Genomic DNA, 16,886 nt, shown 5'->3' with positions numbered 1-16,886 from the left:
TAGGTCGAGCTAAAAGCCGGTTTTGGAGGTTTTGTGGATGAAATCTAGGCAGACTTGTATCAGGAGCTTTTATGGTCATGGTCCAAACTCAAGGATAGGCTGTAAGCCTATAAAAAATACTCAGTAGGGCATCAAATGCATATCGCCATGCTGCTTGCAGAATGCATGAAGCAGGTAAACATTTATGCACACTGCTGCATAAAAACCACCTTCATTATGGTCCCCATGTGTGTAAAAGGGTGAGAGTGGACTATAATGCCACCAGGCCTGTTGTAAGGGGAATAACTTAGAATACAGAGTTAAATGACAGTGGCTTATGCTTTGGATTTGAGCCAAATATTAATTCATATTTAATATTTTGTCCAATATTATTTAACAAACATGTGAAGATCCAGCCCAGTCTCATTAGTATTTGTAGGTATTAATATTGTTATTTTATCTCATTTAACAAATAAATGTTGTTTTTATGGTTTAGTTTTATTTACTATAATAACCCTGCCTATTAATTTAAAGAATGTATTATTCCATGAACCTAAAAGCATTTGTTAATATTTATATATCAAATATGCTTGTTTTAAAGGTGCAGTCAGTACAATGCATGTTTCAGTGTCTTTGCACACTTTATGTACTTATGGAAACCAATGATATTATGTTGGATGATCAGTTAATATCTATAATTTTTTTAAGTCAAATTGAATGACTTGAATGATTCAAAAGTGCATCATTTCACTATTCAAAGAGCAAAAAACCTGTTAAATCTCAGGCATTGTAAAAACAAAGGAAAAGAGAAACAAAGGTGACTCAACACATAAAAAATCTAGTGATTGCTCAGCTTGTAAAATTATATAGCTTTTTCCATTTCGTTATTCAAATTCCACCTTGTTTATTCAGTTGATAATTAAGTGTAAAATTAGATAATGCATATGTATATGCTTGCAAATATCACTTTAAGAGGCCACTTAGTGAGACTATTATGCAGTTAGCTGCCATAAAGGCAGAGAATAAACATGCAACAAATGCAAATCCAAAGATGGTTAATTATCTAAAACTCATGTCCAAAATAATCCATTTCTTAAAGCAACCATGATGTTTCCATAGTTCTGGTGTTATTAATCAATTAATGCTGTCTAGATGGATTTGGAGGGATGGGGGCTGGGGCGATCTTAGCAAGGTCAGAGCACTCAATGCAGATGTGGTTTTATAGGAAAGGCTTTTTGATGTTGACTGTCTGGATTTTTCCATGTTCCCACTCAAGAAACATTAAAAAGTATGTTCTGTTAAGTCCAATGATCCTTTTCTATGTGGAGAAAAAGTCACGCCTTTGCCTCAAACATAGTAAAACCCATTAAAATGCAAAAACAAAGGACATTTGAAAATGACTTTCACTCAAAGGCCTATTTTAAACTAGGTCAAGATTGTCAATTTAAACAATATTTCCGTATTTACTTTTTTGCATCAGGAACCTAATTCATAAGATTCACTCAGCTGGTGACATCTGATATTTCCCTAAAACAAAGGAGAGACCAAAAGTGGTGACAAGGGTCTGGCTCCTGCCTCCCACCCATACAGAATGTAGAGAGCGGTCAGGGAGCACAGGAAGTTCACCCAGGCTGAAATAACACACCCAAACCAAGCCTGACATTCACGTGCCTGTTATCTACACGGTGAAGTGAAGAAACTGAGAAAGTGGGAGAAAGGCAGCAGCAATTAAGGAAAACAAGAAGACTGTTGAAACAAAGTTACAGTCAACGTTTTGCAGACTTGACAAGTTCACTCACAGGTTAGTGAACAGAGAGCATTTTTCACTTCTTTGCTGTTCATTGTCTTGTAAGTTTGACATGACTATGTTGCCACTTTCTTTACAGAAAGCTAGGATACAAATCAATACCTGAGAATGATTGAGTTGATTTTGTAAATAAGGAAACTGCTGTGGAAGCCCCTTTTTCTCCTAGAAACAAATTCTTACATTCTCCTGTTTGTAATTTAAAGCATCAATGAGACTGATTTTGGGTAATTGTACATTAACTGTGGTCTTGATAAAGTTGTTGTTGGGGCGAATTAAATCTTAAATTCCACAGATATGATTCTACATTAAATGTGTACAAAGACAAAGAAGACATGCAAAAATATTCTATACATTTTCGAAACATTTTGTGCTCATCATGCACCATGCCAATAATGTGCACTGACCTGATTTTCTGACTACTTTTAGCAATACCTAAGATATAATAATACCAAATAAGTGACAAAGCTTTTTTATCATATATTCAGTAGCCTATATATGTTTACCAAGTTTGCATTTATTTGATCAAATATACAGAAAATGTTTAAAATATTAAATAAAAATATTTAAATATATATTTAGAAATATTATTACAATTTTAAATAACTAATTTATTCCTATTGTTTTTGTAGAAACAGTGACACATTTTTTCAAAAGAACAGAACTGATTTAAAATAGAAATGTAAAACCAGAATAGGAAAATATATGTCATAAGATGCAATTTTTAAGTTTTCCTTTCTCTTTGGAGTGTTACAAGCTCTTTGTGAATAGATAAGATCCTCGACATTACAAAGACTAATGTCTCAAACCCAAAGAGATATTCTTTATAAAAGTTAAGATTTGCAACAAAAAAAAACACATCGTTTAAACACACCCCTACATGTCTATGTCACTGTGTGGGACGATTTGCAAGACACAGCCCAAATGTTCATGCAAAGAAAGGAGGAGTCACTTTGATTCTCGCTGTTTTATTGTTGCCCGCCGCTGCCATGTCATGAAGACGCTGTGTGTTTCGTTGTGAAAGCAATACTATTTTGCTTGGCCTTCCAAAAGAGCACACAAAAAGAAATCAGTGGTTAATTTGTTTTACAACACTGTTCCAGAACAGTTCAACCCAAATATTCAGATGTGTGCAATGCATTTTATGGAAGACTGTTTCCTGAACCTGGGAGAATAGACTACAATGCAGGTGTCTGTTTCTATAAAGTGAGGCAGTTCCAACTTTGCAAGGATAGTCCAGCACTTCTGACTCACATTTTCATATTTAAAGAATTTGCCACTGACGATTCAAACGCACGTTTTGAACAGTGAGTAGCACTTGTTGTTGGTTGTTTCTCCTATCATAAATGCAGACATGGCTTTATGTTTACGTGGCGCGATACGCAACACAACATGTAAAAAGACAATATAAGTCATTTTAATCAGTAATTATTTCCCCCTGGATGCACAAATGCCTAGTTTGTAATGGGTTTTATTGGTTTTGTCACGTCACGCCGGGACACAGAATCACAGTATGTTAAGGGGCATAACATTTCAGTCACACACTTAAGGCATTCAGCTTATCACAATGCACTGGGTAACTGGCCAATCAGCGTACACATTGCTTCTCAGAACGATAAGCTTTGTAAAAAATGCATTTCGGAAAGGAGGGGCATAGATAAACTACAATAATGTACAGTATGTGGAAAATAATGTGGTTTTTTAACCTTAAACTGCAGAAACACATTGCATTACACCAAATAATGTTTTTTTTTAGCAACGTAATATGACCCCTTTAAATCAATCACTTTTCATTAATTTAATGTGCATAAAAATAATCATAAAAAAAATCGTGTTGACTCCAAGCTTTTGAATGTGTATGCACTGTAAAAATTATTGTTGAGATTAGTTATCAAAAATTCACTATAAGACTAAGAAATCATTATTGTTTAATTTAAGTGGAATATGTAACATAACTCAAAAAATGTAAAGTTGTTAGAATTAATTGCAGCAACATTTAACATGAACTGGGGTCCATGGTCCCATTCAAGTTGGGCTGGAGCAATACACCGAGGTACAGTAATGATGTGGTTTCACTGGGTGCCAAATCTACCACTCTGGAATAACTTGCACTGGATACTATTATATGGCCATTTCTATACAATGAGTAAAGGAGTGTGACAGACTTCAAAATGAATACTCACCGAATTTACAAAATTTTTGCATTTAACATTTCCTCCCTACCCTTGTTAAAATTTAACAAGACGCATGTAATGAAAGAGTGTCCAACACCAAAAGAAAAATGACCTCAGAACATTGTATCATTGTATCAGAAATATACTGTATTATATTTTAAATCACTCACTTTACAGAACAGTTAGAAATGCAAGTGTAAGTTGCCCTTGGCTCTGTTAAACCCTGGCTAGTCGCTGGAGTGCTTCTAATTTGCTCTCAAGTCATACACCCTGAGCAGTCTGTTGTGGTTTGGCTTTAAAGGTTAAATCTGCACATAAGGTGGTCTGTGGATCTGGTGGGAAAAAAAATCAAATAAAAGGAACAGCATTCTTTAGATGAAACTTCAGTTATATCTGACTCAAAATGAAAAGATAAATATATACAAATAGTGTGTATATAGAGGTATTTATTTGACGAAAGCATATTATAGTGAGATATAAATACATCAGAACTGACAGCAGAAGCTTTAAAGCAATTAGGCGATGTGCGTCATTACAGTAAAGACTGCAAAGAACCTTTCAGAAGGTCAATAAGAGAAATAGCCATTTTGATTGTCAAATTAAAAAACTTATGGCGAATGACAACTATTCATAGATGCTCAGCATGGGGATTTGTGTTTTGCATAAATCCAGTTATTCAGCTATATACTGTACAATATTTGTCAAGAGAATGCCTAGGCAAAGCTTTTTTGGTTAATGTTTTCACATTCACTTTCCTTTCATAAATCAGTGATATTGTAGATCCACGCACAGATGTGCAGAAAATAGCTACAATGAAAAAATTGCTCATATTTCTTTCTGTAAAAGAGATAGGAATGCATCCTTTTTACTGTCAAATCAGTTACTTGATGGAAACATCAAATCCCTTCTTCACTACTTTTGCCCTCATTTTTTAAAATAAAATGTAAACACTTTTGGACATCCTGCAGATTATGTCAGATTAACCCAGATCTCTTGACATTTTCTGTTCATAGAGGAGCTCCATCAGATAAATGTAATGTGAGCATGCAGAGTTAACACAACAGTCACTCCAAGTTTTGACAATCCAGTTTCACGAAATGTGACTCCACAATAGTTTATACTCGCTAGGTAAAAGAGGAGCTCATGACCTGGTCATGGAGAGAAAACAAGTAATTTGTGTATTTCATCAAGTAACAGCTCTTTCACAGGCATGTTTAGCAGTCTGGAAAATTCTTCCAGATGTGCCTGTTCATGTTCATGCTTTACATGAGTGTAACATTTACACAAATAAACAAGTCTTTTATCTCTCGTTCTCATTCACAGCCCACATTCCAGACACACACACATACATACATTCACACACATGTTGCCAACCCACAGTTGACCCCGAATCCATTTAAAGGGGATTTCGCTAAAGCAAAATAACAAAGTGTGATAGTAATTAGAGAGGTGGGCTTGCTGACAGCAGGGGCTCAGCTAATAACCGGCCTGTCTCGGATCTTACAGACTAACGGTACAAATCAGGGTTTAACCTAAAGAGTCAGCGCTGTTGAAAGGAGAGGAATGAAAGGATGGGAGGTGTTGGGATGCAGCTCTGTCTCCCTCTCTCTGCATGAAGGAAGAAGAAAGAGCCATCTGGCTGTGAAGAAAGAACCCAGTTTTACAGGAGACATGAAAAAGGATTAAACGGGCAGAGAGATGAAAGTGCTTGTGGGACTTAAAGAGAATACTGAGAGAGTTCAGGACCGGGGCAGATACGGGGCAGGGAGCTTGGTGTGTAATACATGTACAAACACACACAGACGTTATGCAACTTTCATGCATATAGGACTAGAACAGGCTAAAGCACACATAATGACTTCAAATTCTCGCAGCCTGTCTTCAGTTTTCTCTTGGCTCGTAAGACACAAGGAAATATGCACAAGCGGCAAAGATGTCTCCAGTAGTATGGACAGAGATGTGTGGATGGAGTTGTGGTGTGGTTGGTGATGGATGTGAGGGTTTATGTCCTTTTTTAATCACTCAGTCTCATTGTGTTCCTTTTCTCACTCCACTGAAGGGTCCAACCATCTTCATAGCAGCATAGTTCTGCAAAAAAAAAAAGAAAGAAAAAAAAAAGATTAGTTGTTAAAAATGCAAAATTCTAGGACATTTTATAATCTATCTACAAATGCTTACTATTTTAATATACTGTACTTCAAAATGTCAAATTTAAAACTGTGATGGCAAAGCTGAATTTGCAGCAGTCATTGCTCTGGTCTTCAGTGTCACACGATCCTTTAAAAAATTAGTCTGATTTACTGATTTGGTGCTCAAAAAAACTGTACTTATTATTATCAACAATGAAAACAGTTAAGCTGCTTAGTTTTTAAGTGCAAACTGTTATACTTTTTTTCTTTGAAAATTCAAAAGAGCAGAAATATAAATCTTTTGTAACATAAAAAATGTCCTTACTGTCACTTTTGTATCCTTTAATGTAACCTCACTGAATAAAAGTATTGATTTCTCTTTAAAAAATGTATTTAAAAAATTGTATAGTTGCAAAAAATTTAAACGGCAATAATATAATATAATATAATATAATATAATATAATATAATATAATATAATATAATATAATATAATATAATATAATATAATATACAAATTGTGCTATATGCACATATGGCTGGTTTTCTTGATCCTGTATGTTCTACATTGTATGCATGGCTAACAGTTGAAAACATATTATTTCAACTTGTGTATGCGACACAGAACAATATGAAATGTCTTCAGTGTGCATGACTGTGTTTGTGTGTATGAGTGTGTCTGTAAAACTGAATAACAACAAATGCCACATTCCTGAACTATGATCAGAGAGACGCATCTCTGATCAAACACTTCATGATCTCAGAAACCCCCATTTAAACGTTAATCCTGTTCTTTTATAGACACAATTACTACCATCCACACAGATACTTACAGGGAAGGAATAGAGGAAGACTCCAAGGAAGAGAATAATGAAAAAGAGTACAAAGAAGCCCAGAATAAGCCACTTAAACCTTCTCCACACAATGAACTTAAACGTTTTATATGGGGATGAGAACCATAAGAATGAGGTCTCAGGACGCCTGGAGAGAGAGGAAGAAAGTATATTAGCAACCTAATATTAAATCCTGTAATTTTCGCTTTGAGCTTAAGGCCACTAAAAAGGCTAATAGGATTTTTTTTTTTTTGGGGGGGGGGGGGGGTATTTGGTTAGAGGAATGTCTGTGATGAGTGTGCTTAACTTACTGTGGCTCATCTAGATGGGGATTCATGTTGGGCTCATCTCTGCCGAGTCCTGCAGGCCTCTCATCTTGCTCCTGCTCAGAGATGATCTCCAGTGACATTTCCAACTTTCCCTGAGTGACAAAGAGCAGCTCAGCTTCTCGTAGCTCAAAAAGCAAAGCATAGTACTAGAAAAATCAAGGTCATGGGTTTGATTCTCAGGGAATGCATGAACCAATTAATTGTAAACCCTGCAATGCCATGTAAGTCACTTTGGATAAATGCATCTGCCCAATACATAATGTAACTGTAATGTAAAAGAGACATATAGGCTTGCAGTTGGAAAATGCATAATGTATGTTTAAAATATGTAAATATATATATATATATATATATATATATATATATATATATATATATATATATATATATATTAGTAGCAGTTTAATATTATTTCATTTTTATTTTTATATTATAATTATTATTTAAAATATTTAATTTACCTTATTATGCAATATTTAACGTAATATTTAAATACAATAAAATTTAACAAAACTACCCTGAAATTATATATGTGCATTATATTATAGATGTTTTATTTTACAAAAGATTACAACTATTCAGTGCAGGACAATCTGATAGATATAGAGTATGTTGTATTGTGTCATAAATGTCTAAATATATATGAGAGGGTCTAATCGATATGATACCAGCCATTTGATGTTAGTTATGAAACATGTAGAAGGTGTAGTATGTGTAACCATAGAAAAATAGAATAATTTGTGATGCAAGACGAAAAGTATGAATTATGCTGACAGAAAAACTCAACAGAAAATTTCTAATGAAATTAAAAAGTTAAACTGAAACTAAAAATAAAAATGTCTTATTTTTGAATATTTCAGCACAACAATAACTGGTTTGTGTGTAACTCTTACTGCAAGTATATTTTCATTTTCTTTGTCACACACGCAAGGCCACCAGCCTTTTACTGCCTTCTGCTCAAACAAAGACACCAGCTTGTCCTGGGACTGAGAGAGCATCTCAAGACCACACTTCTCTGGAGACTTTGCTGGACTCAGCATATGGTTCAGATCCATTTCCAAAGAGCCTTAGAAAGAGAGACAGAGAAGAACTGAGCAAAACATTTCAACAGTGTATTAGTCAAACACAATGATACACTACAGCAGTGAAACATTAAATATAAGAAAAGAGAATATCTGTAAGTTTAGAAGAGCAGATATATATATATTTAAATGTACTGTAGTCAGCAAGTGCCCTAAACTTGTTTCTCATAATATCAGTCAAAAAAGTCTGCGACCTTCAGACTTTGCTGCTGGCATTTCTTTGAGGTTTTCCCATTGTGGTTGGATGCTAATTGTTTTACAAATGTACATAGATCAGTGTATTTTATAGAAGTCTTTAAGGAGTCAGGTCATAACTTTACTCTCTTCCAGTTGTGCTGACATGCTGGAAATTGGGTTCAGCTGAAAATAATTGCATTAGCAGTAAAGATGTTATAGAGGGCTTGTGTGGTCTGAATGGTGTGTTTGCATGAAGATTGTTAAGTGCATTTATGCTGACAGTCACACTACACGACTGTGTGGTAGGTAACCTCACACAGGTAAGGAGGTTCAGGGTTTGGTAATCATCTCCCTGTACTCACAAATCCATATAGACGGAGGTATAGGTTAATGACAATGAACCACACACATGGTCCTATCAGTGTGGTCCAGTTCTACAGAACGTTTTTCTACTGTCATGTCAAGGCTGAGAAATATGCTTGAAAAACAGCTTTGTGGTGCTTTGCAAGGTTAACGTGACTGAATTTGCTGAGGGAGGCGAAGCTGTTGAAGAGAGCTGAGGAGTGATCTGGCAAGAGGGACGATTACTGGGTTTTGGTCTTACCAAGGAAATCATCAAAGGAGAACTTGTCATTGTCCCAGATCTGGATAGTAAGTTTAGGAGGAAATTTTGTTTCAACTTTATCCAGACTCCAAAAATGCTCCTACAGAGAAGGAAACATGGTGAAGTTGACAGAGATACAAACAGAAGAACTACTTATGTAAGTCTAACTGTTTATTTCATTGTAAGTGTTTTACTGTACTTAACTGTGAAAAGTATATTTTTCTGTTGTAATCAACATTATGCAGCAAATGCTGTCATGTGAGCCTAACTTTTACTGATCCTGAAATATTATTTTAAGCAACCTGGGCTAAGTACTAGAGATGCACAATATTACCACTCTGGCAGATAGTGACGGGCTAATTTTTCTTTGTTCGAGCTGATCAAATTTATACATATGGCAGACAAATGTCTAATAAATGTAAAATTAGACAAAAATATTTAAAATGTACATTTGATTCATTTAAGCATCAAAACATTATTTTCAATAAGAAAAAAAAAGAGATTAATTTTTGGATTCTCTTAAGGTAACGTAACAGTTATAAAATTATTTGTGCTTTAAATATCAGATTTAAGTTCACATTAGATGATGGAAATAGTAATCCAAATGTAAAAATAGGGTAAACGTTCTTGTACAAATAAATATACAATAATTATTAATGTATGAAAGATTAAGTAAGCTTTAGATGATGGAAAAAAGTGCAAATGAGACTTAACAATTAAAGGTTCAATATCAACATATATTAAATAAATGAAATAATCTCAAATAACAACCAAAAATCGACATAATGTGCATCACTGCTAAGCGCCTTGCTTGTGAAACGAAACCCAACAAACTATTAGTACCCTAGTATGAGCGACTAGGAGAAACAGAGAGGCAGATATAAACTGACAGCGACTGAGAAAGACAGAGTGAGGAAATGATAACGTGAACGTGTGAAGCAGAATTAGAAAGAGGGTGAGAGACAGAGGGAGAGTGAGAGCCACCAAGAGCGAAGAAAAACGAGTGTTAGCAACTCCCACAACAGCCCTGATTCTGCACCCCACCACCAGACAGGATTCCATCTGCGTGACAGCATTTCCACCGTACTGTACCCGTGATGGATGTGCGGACAATCACAGCGCGGATAATGAACTCATGCTTGACAGAGCCGCACTGCTGCCGTACCCCGGTAAACAGACCACGGTCTGCACATCCTGCCTGACAACCGCATACAGATCCATCAAAACAAACACTGCAAACAAGAACTCACTTCTAATTTATCACAGAGGGACGTGTTTCATGCAAGAGAATCCGTTTCACTATGTATCAGTTCTATTGTGTGTTGCGTCCAACAAACTTCAGCCAAAGTGGATACAGTATATCTTTTGACAGCTGTTGCGGGCCGCTCTTAATTTAATGGGTGGAACCGCTATCTTCAATCTTACCATAACTGATCTCTTGCCTGCCAAAACCTCACTTTAAGTGCCTTGTCCATCACAACTGTTTTGCCTGAGATTGCTTGGATGAAGTCTGGACTGTCTTGCAGTTGCAAGATGTTCATGTACCACGTTCAGTAAGTGGAAGTGTGCCAGATGCAGCCTGCAGCATATCTGGGTTTGAAACATTGCCTTAAACACCTGCCAACTGTAGTGATATCTTACAAAATGTGGAATCACCTATCTAATCATGTGGAAGATCTGCGGATCACCTATTCAGATTCAATCAAGGCCAGAGATTTTCATTTCAGTGACATCGCTGAAGTGCATAGTGCGGATATAAATATCGACAGGCCTAGCGTCAGCAACTATCCACTAAACAAACCCGCTTTGAGTCTTTTTTTTTTAAGTGACAGTTGACATATTTCCACTAAACTCACGTAATGCATATTACGTCTCGCCTTCTTATCTACAGTTCAAAGTTTTTTTCATTTTGAGTTTTCATTCATGTCTTTCTCAAATGACATGCTGCTGTTCATCTCCACTTAATTTACAAATGCAGATTACGTCTCACCTTCTTATCAATGGTGCAAAGCTGTTCTGCAGGTAGATAGTGGAAGGGGAAGAGGAACCGCCAGTTAAAGTTGCCCTCACCACCCAGTGATCGATAGTGCACGTCTGTTTTTTGCTTGTTTTCTTCATGGCCGTGCATCCAGCTAGGATTGAAAAAAGTAACATTCACAATTACCCAACACATCATTTCCAACACATTAGAAGACAATGCTGCTTAGCTGTAATTGACCTACTGCTTGGGTCTATGGTTGCCTTGCAACTGTGTTTTTTTGCTACTGATCGATAATTTTTGCAAGCCGTTGTTACTATTGCTCACAGTGGCAACAGACAAGCAACAGGACCATGACATGAGAAACAAGAGCTCAAACCCAACCCAACAACCCATTTATGACATCCAGATGTACCCTTTCACATAAATGTCACTCATCTTCTCCCCAGTAACACTGGCATCATCCAAGATTACATCTCTTGTGTTCCATATAATACAGCGCAGGACGAACCTATTGGAGCAGAAAACATGGACACGTTATGCTTCTAGATGTATTTTGAAAACCAAATTGACAGATATTAAACCAAGGAAATGCTTTTACTTTTTAGCTTTGCGTGGCGTGATGTTGAATGGAGGTCCTGGAGGGCCTAAAGATTTCGGGAAAATGTCCACCCACATCTGCAACCGCCCCTGGGTTTTGGTAATAAAATAAGGGTGACAGGGCATGTCATGAAAAACATGAGAAAAGCATGGAGAAAGCTGTATGAGATTATTAGAGTGTGCTCTGCAAAAAAAAAAAAAAAAAAAAAAAAAAAGAAATAATTACATTTATTAAACAAAATTGAATTCAATGTTTTAATTTAGTATAGAATAAAATAAAATGCACTGCATATTTACAATAAGATAATATAAACTGTATAACAGGTTAAATTTAAAGAATAAAATATGCAATCTTGCATAATATCTACAAAAAATGTAAATAATAAATATAAAATATTATAAAATAAAAAATTGGAAATTGGAATATGTAACCTGTTCTATATCTGGCTGCAGAGGGTTGTAGAGGGGTCGCGTCTCTACATGTTCAGGCACCAGACACTGCCTCCTCAACACCAACAGAGCTAGACGCTCCATCACTGGTCCCAGGTAAGTGTTCAGAGGTTTTCCTTCATCTGAGGGCCAAATATAGTCAACATTAAGGTCACTGTAGTTTAAATTCATACTAACAAAAAAAAGCCAAAATTTTGAGGCACTTCAAACTTCAAACTTTTATGTTTTCTTTTAGCTTAAAATTGTTTAAGGAAGATTCACCACAATGTTATTTTCCATTAAAACCATGAAATGGAACCACTGCGTAACCTCTGATTTGATATGAAGAACATTTGGGCATCAAGTTTTACTAAGCCATAACCGAGAACAGAAAAAAGCCAACTTTCATGAAGCATTCCACTTAAATAGTCGGAAATGTTTATCTTTCCTTGTTCCTCAGATGATGCGTTGATTTCATTGCTGTTGATCTGAGAGGAAAGTTTCCCCTTGTCAAAAAGCAAAAAGAGAGAGCAAGGGAAGAAAAAAATAAATAAACGCCCACTGTTGAGTTTATGGTTTGAAACCCTGTGTCACGTCCCTGAGGGAAACATGGCTTTAGTGTGGAGAAAAGAGGAAAAAGATTGAAGTGGAGGAAGACCATTTCTGCCATGAGGTTGGATGCCCGAAAAGGCCACCTGATAATTGCTTTGACGCGCGGGTTGCTGCGGTTACGTGGCCCAAACAAAGAGATGTAGTATTCTCTGCGTCGAGACATGGGAGCAGGAAGATGAGGAGCCTGCCACACTGTTGATCTTGGCTGAACAAGCTTGCATGCTAGTTCACCATAAATCTGAAGCCGACATCGTCCCAAAGCATCATGGAAGGGAAAATGGCTGGAGAGCTTGGCTTTCTGTAGGCCCTGTGTGACATCTGACTGGCTGAATGGTGTTGTGGGACTTGAGGTCAAACCAGAAGTGCTGGGAGGATCTGATGGAGGTTACGCATAAGTAAGATCATCATAATACACACCTAATGGTGGACTAGCATTAGCTAGCATTATCTTCCCAGGGGCACACCTCAAAACAGGAGGGGACGTCAGGTTGCTGTGGCAAGGAGTGATATATTTTCCTGTGAATGAATGATTATGTCAGAGGTGCTGTATGTTTACACAGGTCCTTCGTCTTTACAATATCGCACTTGTTTTTCTTCACACTCATTCTTTCCGTTCATAGCGCCGTGCAAGAGCAGCCTCCCCAACAGCTCTGTGATCCCACACACACAGGTATGCTGTATGGCACAAGTCGAGACGTATATCGTTAATCTTTTTCTGTCAGTGTTTTCACAGAACCGCAGTCGGTCTCGTGCTCGACTTGCTTTTTTTTTTTTATGACAGAAGATGTGATGGAGTCGGGCTGGTGCTTTGATTAGCTCTTACTCATGACTAATGCTTTCAGCAGCTCCAAAGAAAAGACTTCCACTTTCTTTTTTCGCCCGTCCAGCTCGTGGGTTTGATAGATTGTGATTGCCTTTGTTTATTCACACGTACGCGCTCACGTAATTCACAGTTCTCTACGAAACAGCTCTTGGTAATGACAATCGCAGAATTAATGAACAAATATCATGAACATTAAATTCAGCGGTAAGAAACTAGGTCTGGTTGGGGTGTGGGTTTAGGACACTGACCAAGGTCTGCAACTGTGTACTCCTGTCCTCTGAAGTAGATTCGATCCTGCTTGTAGACTGGCAGTTTGTAGTTTTGCCTCTCACACAGACGATGAAGTAACTGGGATGGTTTCAGCTGATCTCGCCACTGGTTAACTCCAGACCTGGAGAAGCAGAATGTGTCATCAGTTAAACCATCAGCAAATTCATCTTAAACCAGCTAACACCAGCACGTTTCCCATAGGTAAACTGTAGTTGCTTTTTAAGCAGGGATGTGTTTCAGCATTATAATATGACAATGCTTAAGCCAGCTTAAGGTGCTTTGCTGGCACAATATGTCATCGGATTGAGTTTTACAATCTTCATTTCCTCTAATTTACAGTTTTCATAATGACTCCTAACAATACCTGGTAGGTGGAAGAAAGTATAATGAGAGACAGAGGGATTTCTTACAAACAGTAGGACTGTGGCAGGCCACAGAGAGCACCATGACATGACAAGAAGCGATCCTCCACATCAATGACGGTCTCTCCAATTTTCTCATCTTTAGTGACCATGTCATAATCATACAGCATGATCTTTAGGTCCTTCTCAAGGGGCAGAGAGCATGTCAGCTCAAACATCCTAAACGAGAATCAAAAGATATACATTTCGATCACGGAATACTTCCTCTGGTCAGAAATGATTTAGCTTAAATGTTTTCAAAAGCACACCCTTACTTTTCAGTCATCATTTAGCCACCAGATCAAACCTTCCTTCTCGCAAGTATTCAACACTCAAGACTCTTAGAATTTGGGGCATCATAATTTTTATGAGTGTAGCGACCCCTGCTGGTTTAATTGATCCTTGCAATGACTTGTTTCTACATCTATGTGTGTGAGTGTGTGTGTGAGCTTGTTTATGTGGTTAACGAGGACACAAATTTGTATAATGACATAGGTATGACACAGGTATTACAATGAGGAGGTGGTTTATGAGAAAATTTTTAGTGTCCCCGTAATTCAAAACGCTTATAAATCATACAGAACTAGTTATTTTGAAAATCCAAAAATGCACAAAGTTGCCTGTGAGGGTTAGGTTTAGGTGTAGGGTTGGGGTAGGGCAATAGAAAATACAGTTTGTACAGAATAAAACCCATTACGCCTATGGAGAGTCCCCATAAACCACATATACCAACGTGTGTGTGTGTGTGTGTGTTAGAGAGAGAAAGGGGATATGTCCAGGGACAACATGAAAATGAAAAAAACTTACTTTCCAAAAACAGGGTCCAAAGTACAGGGTATGTAATTGTCATGGTCATCGACTGATTTCTTGCCAAGTGTGATCTTAACATAGGGGTCACACTACGAAAGAACAAGGAGTATGTGTTAACATAGCCACATACTTGCACATATATACCATAAGCGACAATATCCAAAAGAGCACGCCCTCTTTTTGTACTTAAAACAACAGTTTTTTGCTCTTTCAGTGGAAAAGGGCATCAAATCTCTGTGATCAGTGTGTGTTTCGTAGGCAGCAGTGAGTGTGAAATGTTCCATATCATAACTCCTGTCCTGAGTAGGTGATGAAAGGACGTCATCTTAGTATATTCGCAACTAATGAAGGGAAAGCCCATCTGACGCAGGGCCAGTGCTGGTGACGTGTTGGCCAGGTCTGGGGCAGCGATTGTGAGTTTATGGTTGTGTGTAAGAGGGTGGCTCCATGTTTTCATAAAGCAGTTTCTCTGCTCTCTTATGACTCTGGCACTGCAGAGGCTTTGCAAAGGACTCCTGGCAGAAGAAAAAAAAAACTAAAGATTTGTGAATGTGTCTAGTGAAAATACAAGGGCTGTTGTAACAACGTCTCCCAACCCAGAGACGCATACAAGGTCACTGAAAAGCAAACTGCTTGTTAACATGTTCCTTTCGTTTTTTGCTTTGTTTTGGCTTGTGTGTTGTACCTACCTTGCCATTGGCATCTTTGGGCTGTAAGCCATAGGCCTGGATGATGTAGACACGTACCAGACACTCCTCTATACCGTTCGGGGGAAGTTTGCGGAACTGGCGTGGGGGTACGGGCATCGAGGGATCGTCAGGCAATGGATAGATCTTAAATGAGCCCTGAAGGAGGACAGGAGTCAGTGTAACTCTGGTGCAATTTAGTTTGACTTTTTTCTGGAGACCTGCTGTCTGGGGCCTCCAGACAAACCTCAAATTACACTTTAATCCCTCAAATTTAGTTCCCTCAAATCCTAACTAACTAAACCAGTTGTAATTCAAATAAACCAGGAAAAAGCAGCTTGAACTTTCAAATTAAAGGTTCCAATTAGAAAAGAAATGGGTTTTACAGCCGGATGCAGGATGCCATAGGAGGTTATTTTTAAAAGTTCCAACCCCATATTACTGTAATTTGTTTATTATCTAAATAGATAAAGATTACAATACAAATAATACAAATAATCACATAACAAACTTACTAAAACCATAAATAAATAAATGCTATTGAAAATATCCCTAAATAGTACAATAGAATATAAACGATACTAAAACAACATTGGTCTGAAACCATATGTTTCACAGAAGAAAAATAATAATGACAAATTGTATTTTTTTCTTTTTCTTTCTTTTTTTATTTTACATAAAAAAAATTAATGTAAAATACTAAATACTAAAATACTGAATTCTTTCGAAAACATAAATGTGCCGATGCTTTAAAGAACGCAGAAACGTTGCAAAGGGTCAGAAAATTTCCAGTAGATTTCTGAAAGTTTTCAAAAATCCTCTTTGCACAACGTACCCAGAAGCTAGTAAAATGACTTGAATAACCCACAGTGTATCTTCAGAAACATTTTATACATCTCCAACAAAACCGTATAGCAACCTCAACTACCCTATACAACATGACATGGTTCTTAGTAAGATGCTTTGGGTGACCTAAAGGTCCCAGAACCATTAAAGAACCTCTATTTTTAAGAGGCAGTGTCTGTAAGAAAGGCAAGGAGACACATTTTCAGAGTTTTAGACAGTTCACCAAAAGAGTGGTATAAGACTCTGGATCTGTTGCAGAAAGCTCTAAATTAACAAATTGCATGGTAAATTTGACAAAGTACAGACTGAACCTGCCAGGAA

At 37.1% G+C, this 16,886-nt stretch overlaps 1 protein-coding gene across 9 annotated transcripts in view; it reads right to left on the bottom strand.

The window, feature by feature from the left end:
• Positions 1–4,383: 4,383 nt before the first annotated feature.
• The window catches only part of LOC113052082 (dysferlin-like), a 73,825-nt gene continuing 61,322 nt past the window's right edge, over positions 4,384–16,886 (bottom strand). For 8 of the 9 annotated variants that reach the window (XM_026216388.1, XM_026216395.1, XM_026216393.1 and 5 more), the window contains 13 exons: positions 15,723–15,878; positions 15,031–15,122; positions 14,233–14,403; positions 13,801–13,943; positions 12,121–12,260; positions 11,690–11,778; positions 11,504–11,599; positions 11,101–11,242; positions 9,111–9,210; positions 8,141–8,313; positions 7,230–7,339; positions 6,919–7,066; positions 4,384–6,045 (listed from right to left, as the gene is read on the bottom strand). In XM_026216388.1, coding sequence (XP_026072173.1) covers positions 5,986–6,045; positions 6,919–7,066; positions 7,230–7,339; positions 8,141–8,313; positions 9,111–9,210; positions 11,101–11,242; positions 11,504–11,599; positions 11,690–11,778; positions 12,121–12,260; positions 13,801–13,943; positions 14,233–14,403; positions 15,031–15,122; positions 15,723–15,878 — 1,620 coding nt within the window. In that variant the 3' untranslated portion in view covers positions 4,384–5,985. The remainder of the gene's footprint in view (positions 6,046–6,918; positions 7,067–7,229; positions 7,340–8,140; positions 8,314–9,110; positions 9,211–11,100; positions 11,243–11,503; positions 11,600–11,689; positions 11,779–12,120; positions 12,261–13,800; positions 13,944–14,232; positions 14,404–15,030; positions 15,123–15,722; positions 15,879–16,886) is intronic. The other variant, XM_026216389.1, reaches the window with a different exon arrangement.

This window comes from Carassius auratus, chromosome 32, assembly GCF_003368295.1.
Source record: "Carassius auratus strain Wakin chromosome 32, ASM336829v1, whole genome shotgun sequence".
In the NCBI taxonomy this organism is placed as follows: domain Eukaryota; kingdom Metazoa; phylum Chordata; class Actinopteri; order Cypriniformes; family Cyprinidae; genus Carassius; species Carassius auratus.
This window is presented reverse-complemented; position numbering and strand designations above follow the sequence as displayed.